Genomic DNA, 14460 nt, shown 5'->3' on the forward strand with positions numbered 1-14460 from the left:
ATTCAGTCCAGGCTCCACTTTCCCATCCCAAAAATAAAAATACATGCGACCAGACTTATTGCTATCAAAAAAGCATGAGTGGAAATAGACTGTATTTTCCCAACAGGAGTAAATAGGCCACCAAACTGGCGAGACACATGTCTATGCAAGTCAGTTTACAACCCTCTGTCACCTTTCCTGGTAAAAGCAAGCCTTCATCCGTCAGGCTACTCAGTATTTGATTTTTAACAAATCTCCAGGGATTATGACAGCTGTCATCTTTGAGGGAACATTTTAAAAGTTTTTATTGTAGGTGTTTGGGACTCTTTTTCATTCATTCTCCGTAAACTCCATTTTGTCCTCTTATCGTCATTGTTCAGGACTTTGCATTATCCACGCTCACCTCTTTCTCTCCTCCTGCTCATCTCTTTCTCCTCCTCTGTTGTTACTGTCATTATCATCACTCTCCATGTGGGGCTTTCTGAGGCGCAACACTCCATCGCTCCATCTCTGTCCGTCCTTCTCTCTCTCGCTTCTAAATGACAGGGACAAGCGTTCACAAGCACCTAGTCGCATTCTGCTTTCTTTCTCCAACACATTCACTTTGCATCTTTTGAGGAATTTCAATTGTTTCCATTTTGAGTCATTGTTTCCCTTATAGTCCACCCAACAAGAGTCTAATCACAATAGATGGGTGTAAATATACATCTTAAACACGTTTAAGATCCAATCGACATCAGGGAGCAATCACAGGGGTATTTGCCCACAGTGAAAAAACTACTTTGAGTATATTGTATGTAAATCACAACTCAGAGAGGCATCAAGCTGCAGATGTCAAACTGGATTGTCAGGATATCCGTACGTACACCAGCAGAATGAGAAGTGTTTATAGTTATGTTGCGGGATGGGAACATTTTGAAGTAAGTGACATGTGCATATTTTAATGTCATGTGTGGAAGCAATCCGAGTGAATTACAGATGAAGCATGGTGTGGGAAAGATGTTAATGTGAGATGCAAAGAGAGACCAATCTCTCTGCTTCGCGCTTGCTCAGAGTGCGGCTGTCAGACACACTGCTCTAATGAAATGATTGTAACCCTCCTTCCTCTTTTTTTCTCACCCTTCTTCTCTCGATTAAAGTCGATTACAGTTCCTCTGCATGAAATCTACTGACATTACTACAAAAGGAAGGATAGAAACACATAACAGCGGATTAAAGCAGACACACAGTGGCCTTGACAGTGTCACTTTTAAAACAAAATGTCACACAAGCATCTCATTTGATCAGTTACTGTTTGCTGAAGCACACACACTGCACCTCACTCCATTATCCTATCTTAACAATAGACTATTTTTTTTTGTTCATTGCATAGAATATGCAAGTTGATGTACTTTTTACCACAGTAAAACTACTGTAATTCTTTGTCTGCCTCGCTGCCTTTTTCATGCCCCGAATTCTGGCTCCCTTCGCCTCGTTGGCACATAACTCCACTCATCCACCTCCATATTGCTCCGCCGTTCCGTTCCGCTCCGTCCATCCCTCCGTCTCTCCTCTTCTCCTCATCCACTCTTGCTTCATTTGGCTCATGATGAGGTGTCACTGCTCTGCCCTTGAGTGGGAGAGAATCCCCTCTGACAAAAACGCGTTAGAGTGTGCGGACGCCGGCGTGGGTGTAATGTCATTGCCTTGTCCTGCTGTGTGTGTTCCTGTACGGTGTGTGTGTGTGTGTGTGGCCCACTCTGGCCTGTGGAAGTGACAGACGTCAGGATTGTGCCGTCACAGCAGGAGAAGAGATGATTGACTTGTCAGGGAACTGAGGGACGGGCAGGCCGATAAATGCAGCGTGCTGCTGCTGCTGCTTGGATAATGTAACGATGCCTCAGTGTACAGTTGGGACATACATGCAGTACGAGGACCAGCGATGCAGATTGAACTATAGGGCACATGTTTGTTATACCAGGACTCACATCCTGTGATCCCGCTGTCACTCTGTATTTCACTAGAGAGGTAAATACTCCTAAGAGATCATGTTGTACGGTGCTTGGGTTAAAGTACTCGTTGCTCAATGTCAAATAAAACTGAAGTACGATTGAAACCAAACCGGACTGGTTGATTACGTCGACCTAAAACGGCTTGGCTGAACTAAGTTAGTAACGTTAAACATGGCTGAAGCTCAACATGTCTAGAGTGAATCCATCAGTATTCTTGCTGCAGGGAGGTTCTGTTCTGAAACCATGATGGAACTAAGCCAGACTGCACCGGACCGGCTTGTCTTCTTTGTCAGTGACAGTGAATGTGGTTAATCATCATTAGGGCAAAAAAAGAAGAAAGAATCCTCAATATTTGCGTTGACTGTGATCTTGAGCTGAGCTCAGAGGGGCTCATGTGTGAAGGTGACAGACAGGACAAGATGGCCGCTGAAAAGACAAATACTAACCTGTCATTCCGGTGTCGCTTCCACAGTCTCTGTAAATGAAAGGCGGTCTGGGGCACATGATTGCATTTGTTGGAAGGACACGGCAAAGTAAATGTTATTGGGAAATAAAATGCCACATGTGTGTTAGAGGAGGAGACACAGCATAATAATGGTGCAACAACCATATTACAAAAATGTACGGACACAATACCACACAATTTTCTTCAAGCTCTTTGCATAGAAATGCATTTTGTATATAAAAAGAACCCCCCCATAATTTCTTAAATAACCAAAAGTCCATCCATCTACATTTAATAGATATCTGTTTTAAGAAAAGATTTCTTTAAGGACCATACACAATGAAGACCAGGGAGGGAAATTTTCCCATGGAGCTAAAAACATTCACTATCATTTAAAATCTGGGTTGAAAAACCTGCTAAATCAGCCTGTGTTTGCAATAGAGAAATCATAAAGAGCCATTGATTTGTGTAAGTGACAAAACACAGGTGATCATTATCCTGTCATTGCAGGTAATAATCACCAGATCTTGATTACCTTGTAATTGTAGCATAATACAATTCATAATGTTGTTGACAAATTGAGTTGTGTCGCATTAATCTCCAAACGATCATGGCAAAATGACCGAGATTAATAATGGATGTAAGTCCATGTTTAGCCCCGGAGCAAAGCTGTCTATTAACCTGTTATTGCTGGACAGAATGCACATAACGAGAAAAGTAAATGTCCCTCCATGGTGACATATACCTCATATTGAAACGTAATATTCCATATGTAGGGGACAGGTTTGCGACAAATTAAAGACAATTAAATAATTTTAATCTTATAGACTGGGACACAATTGTTGCCTTTAAGGGGAAGCAGGAGGACACAAAGTAGATGAATCCTTACATGTAACATCCTACATATACTGTAGCTTGAAGTTGCAGGACTATGAATAATGTCTGCAGGCCAGCTGACATAACCACTGTCAATATCAGTATCAGAGCATCAGATCCTGATAGCACTCAACCAATTTGACATCCCAAAGAAGGCTGTTTCCATCGGCCTTGCTCCTAATATAGTATATTCTTATATATGGCTTCAAGGTGGAATATACGGCATTTAGAGAATTATTATGGCACAAAACAACTATGTCAAGATGCAGTAATGCCTACATGAGTGGAGAATAAAGTCGCTCTGTGTGTGTTGTAGTGTGAGAGACTCCGTGCTCCGTAAGTTTGCGCATGGGACGCTTTTCCCTCTAGCGTGCTCACAGCCGCCGCTGTGCACTGCACTCATACTGCGTATCATCACCGAAGCACAGCACCCCTCCTCTGGATCCATGTGGAGAGCCGTTGAGAGGAGACAAAATAGGCTGCCAATCTTGTTTACAGCACCTTTTAGCATCTCTTCCATATCGCCACATCACAAAAATCACCACTTACACCTTCATTTATTGTGATGAAGTGAAGTTTTGCTTTCAGACGCGCTAGCGGAACGGCTTTGGGCGTGGCAGTGTCGGGTTGGCCTGACCGAAATACCAACAATTGGATAGATTGACATGAAAGTTAATAGAGAGTTCAGGGTCCCAATGGGACAAATCTAAATGCCTTCTGGACGATCACCTGACCTTTTCTCTTTCTCAACGTTGAACTATTTCAACATCTACCAAATGGACAAATGGCCCCACATTTTGGGCATTTTGGTGATCCCTGGAGTTTGGCTCCAGCACAAAATTTGCATCCACCAACTATCGGATGATACACGGTACGGATTTTCCTATCACAGGATGAATTATAACCACTTTGGTTATAAGCCTTACTGCCACCAAATGGAGCCAGAACTGTCCAGAACCAGGTTCATGACCAAACACTTGCTAAACTAATGGCATTCCGGCCCACGTTGCCACGCTGGTGTGGGTATTTAACTCAAAAGTACAGCCTTTCATCGCCGTAGAGAAACATTGACATCTGAAACTAAAATGTTGTGCTGTGTGATCCAGGTAGACTGCACCCAACTAAGGTGACAAATGTATTGTTGCTGAGCTGTGCTTTCTCCTTTTGGAGTGCCTGTATTCCTATTCTAAACTTGCTATTCTCTGCTGCAGCTTTATGGAGGGATTTAGGTGGCAAGGCAGCCGTAATGGTAAATCAAAACACTGCATGCTGATGTAACCAGTGTGCAAACCAGTTTATTATTAGTGCATTTGTAGAAATGCAAAAATTGCTTTTTCCCGGGCCGGGCGTAAAGAGATGCCACTTAATGAATGATGCTGAGGCACACATAAACACACACCACACACACTGTCTGAAAAAAAACACAGACTGATTGACAGCAGAAGTCAAACCAAAAGAATGATTCAGATAACAAGCAGAACGATCATCATGTAAAAATATGACGGGAGCGCTGCATACATTACATAAGCTCTGATGTGCTGCAGACAAGATGTAGTGCTCTATGATTTGCAGCTGAATGACTGTACATAGGCCGAGACGCAATCCCGCATTAGCTGTGGGAACACACACATTTGCCGCACTCCCAGGCAGACGCATATCCGAGCGTCAAAGTGACTGCAGTGCAAGCGGGACTATGTAGCTGCAACAGTACGTCGGCGCGGTCAAATCACTTCCTCATGTCAAGGTTGGCTAACAAGGGAAATGAAAGGAGCATATACAGTGAAACGCACACACTCGCACACCCAGAGGCTTACAGCGGAAAAGCTGAGTGGCAGCTGGTGAGGTGAAGCATTTGTCACTGTTAATGTGGCCGCGCGCGTGTGTATAAGTTTGCGTATGCGTGATTACTGCCATGAGTGGTGGTCATGGGGCCAAGGTGCAGAGTTGGACGCCTCGGGGCAAATATGTGTTCGTTTCTGCATCCGTATGTGAATGCAGTGGGATTTATTTTGATGCTTCTACACCCACTTCTCCCAAGACGGTATTATCAGCATTAAGTACAGGGCTATGTGTGTGTGTGGGTGTGTAACCACTGTGTGGTGATGTGGACCCTGAAGCTTCCCTAGAGGCCAAGTTCACCACCCTTATGTTTTCTCTCCGCTTACAGAACACCTCTGCAGTCCACTCTTCCATCCTCTCCCCCGGTACACAACTGCTAATGCCAGTGCATCCACACACACACACACACACACACACACACACACACACACATACACCTTCCATGTCTATAATTCAATAGTAAAGCCCTCTATATCGGTAATTGTCTCTCAGAGGAGGCTGGAGACTCCACTTGAATGCAGTCGGCGTTTTACGTGTAATTTCACGCAAAGTCTGTTTAGCTACAAGACCATTTACTGGCAGATCACGCGCCTCAAATGGCAGCACTTTCTGGTCTCTGTGCAACATCGCCCTGGCAGTCCCAGCTTATCTTAAAAAAAAGCTTTATTCTGCTCATTAACCTTCACTTTGACCGCCCACAGTATTTTGGATGTTATACTAATAATGCTAATCGGTGGCATGTAGGTAAGTGGTCTGCACTTGTATCGCTCTGCTCCACCTTCCTGGGTTCTCATCCATTTGACCAAGTCAGCAGGGAATGCGTGCTGTGACCCTCCCCGTCAAATATATGCACAGCTCTCCATGCAGTTATATGAGAGGATACACACTGTTATGGGGTTTTAATGTCCTAACAGGCTGATGCAACGCCGAGCATCTGTTCTGTGTGGTGGGTTAAGTCAAGCAAGCCGTCGCCTATCCAACCCCCCAATAACCGCATGATTGCCCATATCGTTCTTCAGGCACCTGGTTCATGTAATCAGTGACAAAATCCCAGGCAACCACCACCCCCGTCCCTACCCCACCTTTTACAAATCCAGTGATGTTAATCAAAATGTGGATGAGAATGTAATTCAGAGTTCAATTTACCCGTTGCAAATAACCGCTAGATGTCGGTCTCCCAACATTAACATTGCTTCTAGAGCAATAGAGTAGCTAAACTAATGAAACACAAACAGAGTCAGTTGCGGGGAAACACAATACAATATGGATGCCATAACCATAACATTCGGTGCACATCAACATGTTTTTTTCGTTCATGTGTCTGTCACAAGGCAGTGTTCTGCTCCATCAGGAGTCGGGAGAACAGATTGACTTTGTGCTTTTGGAACTGCATCTGGTCCAGAAGACTTCACTTCAGTTAGAAGGAGGATAAACTTCTCAGAATATAGCTATTTATTTCTTAGATATAGTGCAGCAGAGCTCGTTGACTTTACCTTCTGCTGCTTCAATATGTGGAGTAGTGTCGAACTCACTCTCAGACAGCAATGCACACACACACACACACACACACACATTAAGACACACTTGTAAGCAATGCAGTGGAGAGAGGATCAACAGTGTCAATTACTCCACTCCGTTGATCAGCAAACACTACAAAACTGTTATCAAACATGAATATGCATGTGCAAGAATTGCCTAATTATAGATGGATGAATGGATGGATGTGTGAAAATAGAGGGAATCAAAAACCGAGAGGAAGGGAAAGTCAACTTTTACCGTAAACTCTTTTGGTTTGTCCACTTCAACTAAAAGTTTCACTACTGTAGAGACAGTCCTTTACTCCAAACGCAAGTTCAAGCTATTCTACAGCTGTCAAGGGGGTGTGATTAACAAGATCAAAAGCTCTCCGTTTTTCCTCGCACTGCTCCTTAATCCTAGTAAACCACTAGAATGATTGATTTACATTTGTTCAGTCTAGGGATCTGGACAAGGATGCACTTCTGCATGACAACTATCTACGGATCAGCTCTCAGAGTTCTAGATGCCGGCCACTAGTGTCTATAAGAAAGCCACTTGTGGCTGTAAAAACTATTGCATCCACACTCTTGGGAATATGTTTAGTTTCTTGAGTTTAATAAACAAGAAATAGCAAACCAAAGACTTGAATGACTTGAACTATTCTTAAACCAAAAGAAGGTATCAACTGAAAGTTGATGTAAGCAAAGTATGTTTGCATCATTGAGGATACGTGGGGAAGAAGGGAATGCAGTTGTTACAGTTTTAATACATTTGAAATGCTATTAGCCTTCAGCTACAAACTCTCGCTGGCTACTAACTGCAGCTCCTCTACCATAATTGCAACTTAGCTTCAATAATGTGGTTATCTGTAACAAAAACCTTGCTGGAACCTAATTATTGGACGCTGACCTTGCACTGAGCACTGATCCTCAGATTGATCTGGAAGGATGTCATGTCAGCACAAGTCAATGGATGACATAAGGATCTTGTTGACTTACTTGCCAAGTCCAAATACTGCATGTATAGTTCTAAATTTGACATTAGTTTGCACATGGCATGCATACTTTGGGACATGCATACGATTCATAAATATATTGGTAGTTTATAACCTGTTTAATGTATTAATTTGATGAACAATAACTTACACAGACCTACCGATCAATACTGGGCTATATAATCATTTGGCATCCAGTCTTTATTATTGATTATCGATGCGAAGGAACTTAAATACGTCATGGCCTATCTGCTATGGATTTCCAGATACAGATGCAGCTCCAGCAACGACTAAATAGTCTGTTTGGCCGGCGCATTTTTCAATTAGTGCAGCTGCCCTGCTGGAAGCTTCTACAAACATAACTGTCACCAAAAATATAATGAATTTCACATCACAGCAGCACGTTAAGTCATGAGCTCATGCGTGGTTTATGTTTGTGCTTGTTAGATGGTTTAGTTTAACTGGTACTTGCTAATACGCAGATGAGGAATTGGCTTGCCTGAAGGTTAGAGATGGATGGCTGGCTGGCTTAAATGAATGAGTAATGCAGCTACTGTTGAAGTGCCCTTGGAAGAGGCACTGAACCCCCCCAATTGCTCCAATTTTCTTGCTCGGTGGCCAAAAATGCAAAACTGTGGCTGCACTAGGTGGCTACCAAATGGGGTTGTGTTGAAGAAGTGAAAGAGTAAAAACTGGGAGAGAAAGCGGCCACCATGCAAATGTTGGTTCATTCTGGCTGTCGTTTGTACCATAGGTTGGTTTACTTTGCCACTTTGGCAGCTAACTAAGCACCAATTGGAGGTTGTGCACTACTGTCCTACAAATGTAGTTGGCTATTGAATAAGTAGAAGTAGGTATCAGCAAACCAACTATAATTTAGACCTCTCATTCTTATTGATGATATTCTTGACTTTAAGTCTAGGTTGATGGGAAACAATAATGTTTTCCCACGACTTTCATAGGTTGTAAGATGACAGAATGACCCGTAAGTTGTAAAACAATATGGTGTCCTGCTATGACACAGTGATGCCGTCACACATGGACTTCTCTCGTTTCTCCTTGACTAGTACTTCAGGGTTAAATTATACCTTTGATCTAGCACTTTGGAAATTAAACTACTTCTGGCTCAAATAGCTGATCCAGTAAAAAGTTGAGAGCACTTGGTCTACAGGGTCAAATTCAATCTGACTGCCTTTATTATACTACATATAATTCATGGTGCAGCTATTACTAAGGATCAATAGCACTTAAACCACTCCATTGATATTGCAACCTGAGCTGATTTAAAAGCACAAAGGTTTTTGAACAAACCAGAGAAACAAACACACACATACCACTATTTGATACAATGTAGTGATTTCCAAAAATGCTGCTGCTGTCCTGTTTGCTGTTCACTTCCTGTGATTGCTCTTCTAGGCGCATACAAACACTTAACTGACTGCAAAAAAAAAATCTGGCTTTTCATTAGATTGGATTGCTGTGTTTTGGTCTTCCGTTTACTTGGAATGTTTGAAAGACCAGCCGGCCTGCAATGCTGGAGGCACTCAGTCGCACTCTTTTGCTATTCTTTCCCCGGGCACTGCATTGATTTCATTTCCTCCCAAATAAATCCCCAACTAAGGTGGTGTGATTACGCGAGTGAAGGATGTATCCTCTCAAGTAGGGATAAACATGGCTAAACCCATATGGACAAACACACATTTGCGACTTCTACAACCAATTGTGAAGCCTGCAGGCTTTATTATGTGTATGTATGTGTGTGTGTGTGTGTGTGTGTGTGTGTGTGTGTGTGTGTGTGTGTGTGTGTGTGTGTGTGTGTGTGTGTATGTATGTTTGATTGCCAAACCACCACAAACATTAGCTCTGCAAAAATCACCCAGCGGATAGATGGACTGGTGGAGGTGGACAGAAATCCCGTTACACCTCAAAGCGAATGGAATATGCTGGGGATGAAGTTTGATTGCTGACCACCCAATCCTGTCACCTGCGGGGCTCTCAAGGCCTACATCCAAAACTTTAGCCCAATTCTCAGCCTCGCCGTTATCAGCACTAACAGCTGCATAAGCGCGGTGCAGCGTAGCAGCAATTAGGTATTAGGTGGCCAGTGGGGTGCACACACATCAGGCTACATAAACACAACTCAGAGAACAAGCTGCGATTACAACACTCAGGAGGAGTGTAACTTCCTGTTCTGCTCAAGGAGACATTACTCTACGTTACGTTGACAGTGAAAATAGTTGTGTTCTAAATATGGAGTTTAGCACCTTAAACGTGTCATGGTCTTTCAGTTACGAGATAATGTTTGGCGGTTGCATTCTGAGACATCAAACGGAAGCGATTCTCTACAATTCTCCCACCTGCCAAGGTTCTTTTCAATTTCACTACACAAGCATGAATGCCTTCCAGAAAGGACAAAGGAGTGAGCAATGCAGCTTGGAAAAAAAAGAACAAGTCAGACAATGCCTCAATTTACAACGTGATCTCCAAAACCTGTTCGTAAAAATGTATACGAAAATCTTGAACATACAAATTTGTAACAATACATACGAACTGGCGGTGGTTAACCACGCCCCTTGAGTGAACAACGTGGCGGACCATGTCGGATTCTTGAGTGAACGTCTCTCCGCCATGTTGGATTTTTTGAGGGGGTTAGGGTTAGTATTCCATTCTTACAAGTTAACATTGATTTCTCGATAGAAATGCAATCATAACACGTTTATTTTACATCGTTAGACTTCACAAAGTGTGTTTACGGGGTGCAGGTCCCCATTCACTTTGAATAGAGTGACGTCATCAGTTGCAGTCCGTATTTATTTCGTATGTATCACTACGAATTTGTATAGTCAAGATTTTCGTATGCATTTTTACGAACAGGTTTTGGAGATCAGGCTGCAATTCCAAGCAAAAATCCACAAGACATTGATTTAAACACATTTCTGTTAAGTCACTATCTTTTGCCAAGTCAGGTATGCAGCCAGCGACCCAGCGGGAGCCTTTGCATTTATAGTTTTATGAACCGTGTGTCTTGTCTGGTGACATTCCTGTGAATCAGCACATTGTTCGGATCTCTGAGAAGTAAGAGAGGAAGTCATACCTTCTTTGTAGAACGGAAAACAGATCTTTGAGATAGCAACTTGAGCTTGTGACACATCAGTTGTGGAAGATAACTTACGTTGAACTAAATACAAGCTATTTACCTTCTGTATATGCTCTTATGTCTGGGTATGTTACTCTCTGATATTTTACAATTATCATTTCAGTCACCTGAAGCATGTCCTCCAAATGGACCAAACAACTCACACATAAGACAAAAACCTCAATACTCCCACAGTTCTGCAGGTCAAGCTCGTTGGCTTACAGTTAAGGGTCCTTTTTTAAAGAAGAATGTCAATTTCCATCCATGGAAACTGCAAGCAGGCAGCCGAGTCAATCAGTCAATTTTGAGCACTGCATAAGCGCAGTGTGCCCGAATCCTCCTCGTAAATATGATTCCATGCTATTTGAAATGTCAAACCTCTGGGAAATGGCATTGATTTGCTGATTTAGTCAATCACTGGTTATCAGTAACAGTAGTAGCAGTATTTAGAAGATGGACATTCCCATTTCCCGTCTACAATAGGCCTACGTTCCCTGGTTAAGGTGGGACATTCTTCCAGCATGTGGCATTTATTTTCTGTAATGATAGTGACTTGTATCAAATGCTTTTACAACATGTTCCCCGTTCTAATTCATGAACTGGACACATCTATGTTCATTTACGTTTCATTATTGCACTCAAAAGGGACATTATGAATGTGCACTTAAATATCACCGCACTTGAAGAACTTCTTGGCCACTCATATGCAAATACAGTTTAAGTGAAGCGATGAAGGTTGAGGGAAATAATTATTCACATATGTTTCCAAACTCTTGGGACAAGGGCAGCAGGTGTTGAATGCTCCCTATAAGTAGAAGACAATCCAAGGATTTCAGAGTGGTTGTGCAATATAACCCGTGCATTTCACACACACACACACACCTGATTTATACTGCGTAGCTCTACCTGGCCGTCATTTGTCCACCCATTAAGGGGGAATCGAAGTTCACTGACCAGCAGAAACCTGAGCTCAATCTACCTACTGCTCTCTCCATCGACATTACATCCATATGATGGAGGGGGGGTTAAGCGGTGGAGGCAAAACTCTATCCCGGAGAGAGAGAGAGATCCGGAATACGCACACGGCCACTGAGCCTATACGACGGGCACACGCGCACCCAGGTCCAGTTATGGTTAACGTCATCTAGAAACAGACTTTTAGGACGTATTTTCCTTCACCCTGCGCTATTGTCTTCATGCTTTTTTTTCTCATTACTATGATTAGCCATGACCACTGCCGCCCCGTCTGGAGAATCCGTCCCGTGTATCGAGCGTCCCACCGACGCACACGATCGCCCTCTGCAACAACTCGCTGTGCGGAGGAGAAGCGTATTGAAATTCAACCCACGCGCCGTGGATATGCAAACTCTCTCCCCCTCCCTCTCCCTCGCTCTCTCTGTATTCCCAAACCAACACAGAAAGAGTGCGGGTTTGTGCGTGTGTGTGGTGGAGCAGTGGAGACTGAGTGTGTCTCTGACTGAGACAACCCCCGTCCATCCACTGCACCCCGAGAAGTTCTCCACCCAGCTGCTCTCCCACCATCTCCATTGGTCTCACCCTGCCACCCAGCCACCGTCCAGCCATCATCACCCGTCTCCACCGGCCACCCAGTGATAACACTCCTGCTCTCAGCACTCTAAACCCGTCTCATCCAGACACCCGACAGGCCACCCGCTAATCCACCCACCCGGCGCGGGACCGCAACCCCCCCCCCCCCCCCTCCACGCCCCCGTCCCCCTTCGCGGATGAAGTGCGCGCCGCCCGGCTGCGAGCGTCTTACCTTGAGCGCCTCTATATCCAAAGACGTCGACCGGTCCATGTCAGGGGAAGTGAAGTACCGCTGCAAATCAGTCACGAGAAATACAAGTCCCACTGGTAAGGACGACGAGGGGGGAAAAGAGACACCAACAACAACAAAAAAAGAAAAAGTTGTTATGCTCTCTGGAGTCCCAAACTCTGCTGCAACATCCCCTGGGTTGTTGTCAGGATTAGGTTATTAATATTCCGCCTCAGTTTCATTCCTCCCGGTGGGTCGATTGGTAAAACCAGGACTCCATACCGTGGATAGCACCCCCGCCTCCGGTCCCCGCTCTGTCCGTGCAGGGGATGGAGAGAATAGAAGAAGAATTCGAATAGAATACAATTAGCTGTGCGTAATGGAGACGATCCGATGTGTCTTTTGGTGGTGTTGTTGTTGTTGTTGTTGTTACATCTGTGTGCGAAAGCTCCCCCAGTGCAGGAATGAAGCCGGGATGCAGACGGACGGATGCCGTTGGATCCCGTTGGATCCCGGTAAGTGTGAGGACGGCGGCGTGTCTGCTCGTGCGCTGCTCGGAAACTGGAGAGAAGGAGTCCGGATCTGACAGCTGATATTCTGTCCTGCCTGCGTGACTTCCATGCGGCAACCCGCCAGAGATATCAGCTCTCACAGAAAGAAAAAGGGAAGAGAGAGGGGGGGCAGGGGGAGAGAGAGAGGGGGAGAGAGAGAGAGAGAGAGAGAGAGAGAGAGAGAGAGAGAGAGAGAGAGAGAGAGAGAGAGAGAGAGAGAGAGGGACCTGGTTGGAGAAATACCGAAGAGCCGAGATGAGGAAAGCTGTGAGAGTTTAGACGAGAGGAGAGAAGGAAGGGAGGCTTGTGCTGGGCATTATTCCAATAACTAACGCATTGGTTTTATGTGCGCGCAGGTGTGTGTGTGTGTGTGTGTGTGTGTGTGTGTGCGCGCGCGCGCCCCGTGACAGTGAAAGAGGGGGCGTGAGGAAGGGGGAAAGGCTCTTTCTAATCAAGTAGATGAATCGAATATGCTGCTTTGCCACTGAAGACAAGAAAGAGATTTAAATGTGCAGGTTTTTCCAGAGAGTCTGGTACTGCCGCTGCCTCTGTGTGTCTGTGTGTGCGTGTGCGCGTAAATAAGCACTGAACTGATACAGTAGGACTCCAAATGAATATGATACAAAAAATAAACACATTGTGACTGAAATTAGACCTGCAAAAATAGATAAAAAAAGATGAAGCAGACCAACAGTTCAACACATTTCCATCTTTTCTCTCTTTTTTATGGTGCAAATTGCCTTCAAATTGCCTTCAGTCTCCTGTACATTACAAGGTGTCGCCGCCTGCCGACCACAAGGGCTTTTGTAACACACCCTGTGGGGGGGCAGGGGAGAGGAGCAGAGCAGTGGAGAGGTGCAACTACCAAAGGAGGGAAGTAGGGGAGAGGAAAGGAGAGGGAAGTGCTGGGAGAGGAGGAGAGAGAGGCACAATTCATGTAGAATCTATTATCACATCAGTTTGTGGCAGATTGTTCTCTCCAAGATTATCCCCCAAATATCATAATAGTGTGTGAAAACAAGAAAACAGGAACTTAAAGAAAGAACATGATGTGCACTCTCAATTTGCGGCTGCTGTGTAAAAAAATATGCAGACGTCTGCCCAAGAGTTGCCATTCAATCGAATGCAGTTACCCACCACGCTTCAAACCAGTCATTAGACATGATGACAGCGACGTTGGTCGGATTGGCTGAATAATTCTCTGCTGGCCGAGCAAAAAAACACCCTGTCGCGCTGTGACAAGAAGGGATGTGAGTATCAACCCAACCACTTCCATTCCGCTGAGGATTTAAACCATAAGAATTATCATCCAGTTTATAATTGATCAATAACCTGTGGATCTGCAAACACAGTG

At 44.3% G+C, this 14460-nt stretch overlaps 2 protein-coding genes across 3 annotated transcripts in view; one reads left to right on the forward strand and one right to left on the reverse strand.

Moving 5' to 3' along the window:
- The window catches only part of LOC120825454 (zeta-sarcoglycan), a 258783-nt gene extending 245048 nt beyond the window's left edge, over nt 1-13735 (reverse strand). The window contains exon 1 of the mRNA XM_040187064.2: nt 12559-13735. Within this exon, the coding sequence (XP_040042998.2) occupies nt 12559-12597 (39 nt within the window). The 5' untranslated portion in view covers nt 12598-13735. The remainder of the gene's footprint in view (nt 1-12558) is intronic.
- The window catches only part of LOC120825486 (uncharacterized), a 185842-nt gene that overhangs the window by 62956 nt on the left and 108426 nt on the right, over nt 1-14460 (forward strand). The gene's annotated exons all lie outside the window — the stretch shown is intronic.

Source organism: Gasterosteus aculeatus, chromosome 9 (assembly GCF_964276395.1).
Source record: "Gasterosteus aculeatus chromosome 9, fGasAcu3.hap1.1, whole genome shotgun sequence".
NCBI classification, from domain to species: Eukaryota; Metazoa; Chordata; class Actinopteri; order Perciformes; family Gasterosteidae; genus Gasterosteus; species Gasterosteus aculeatus.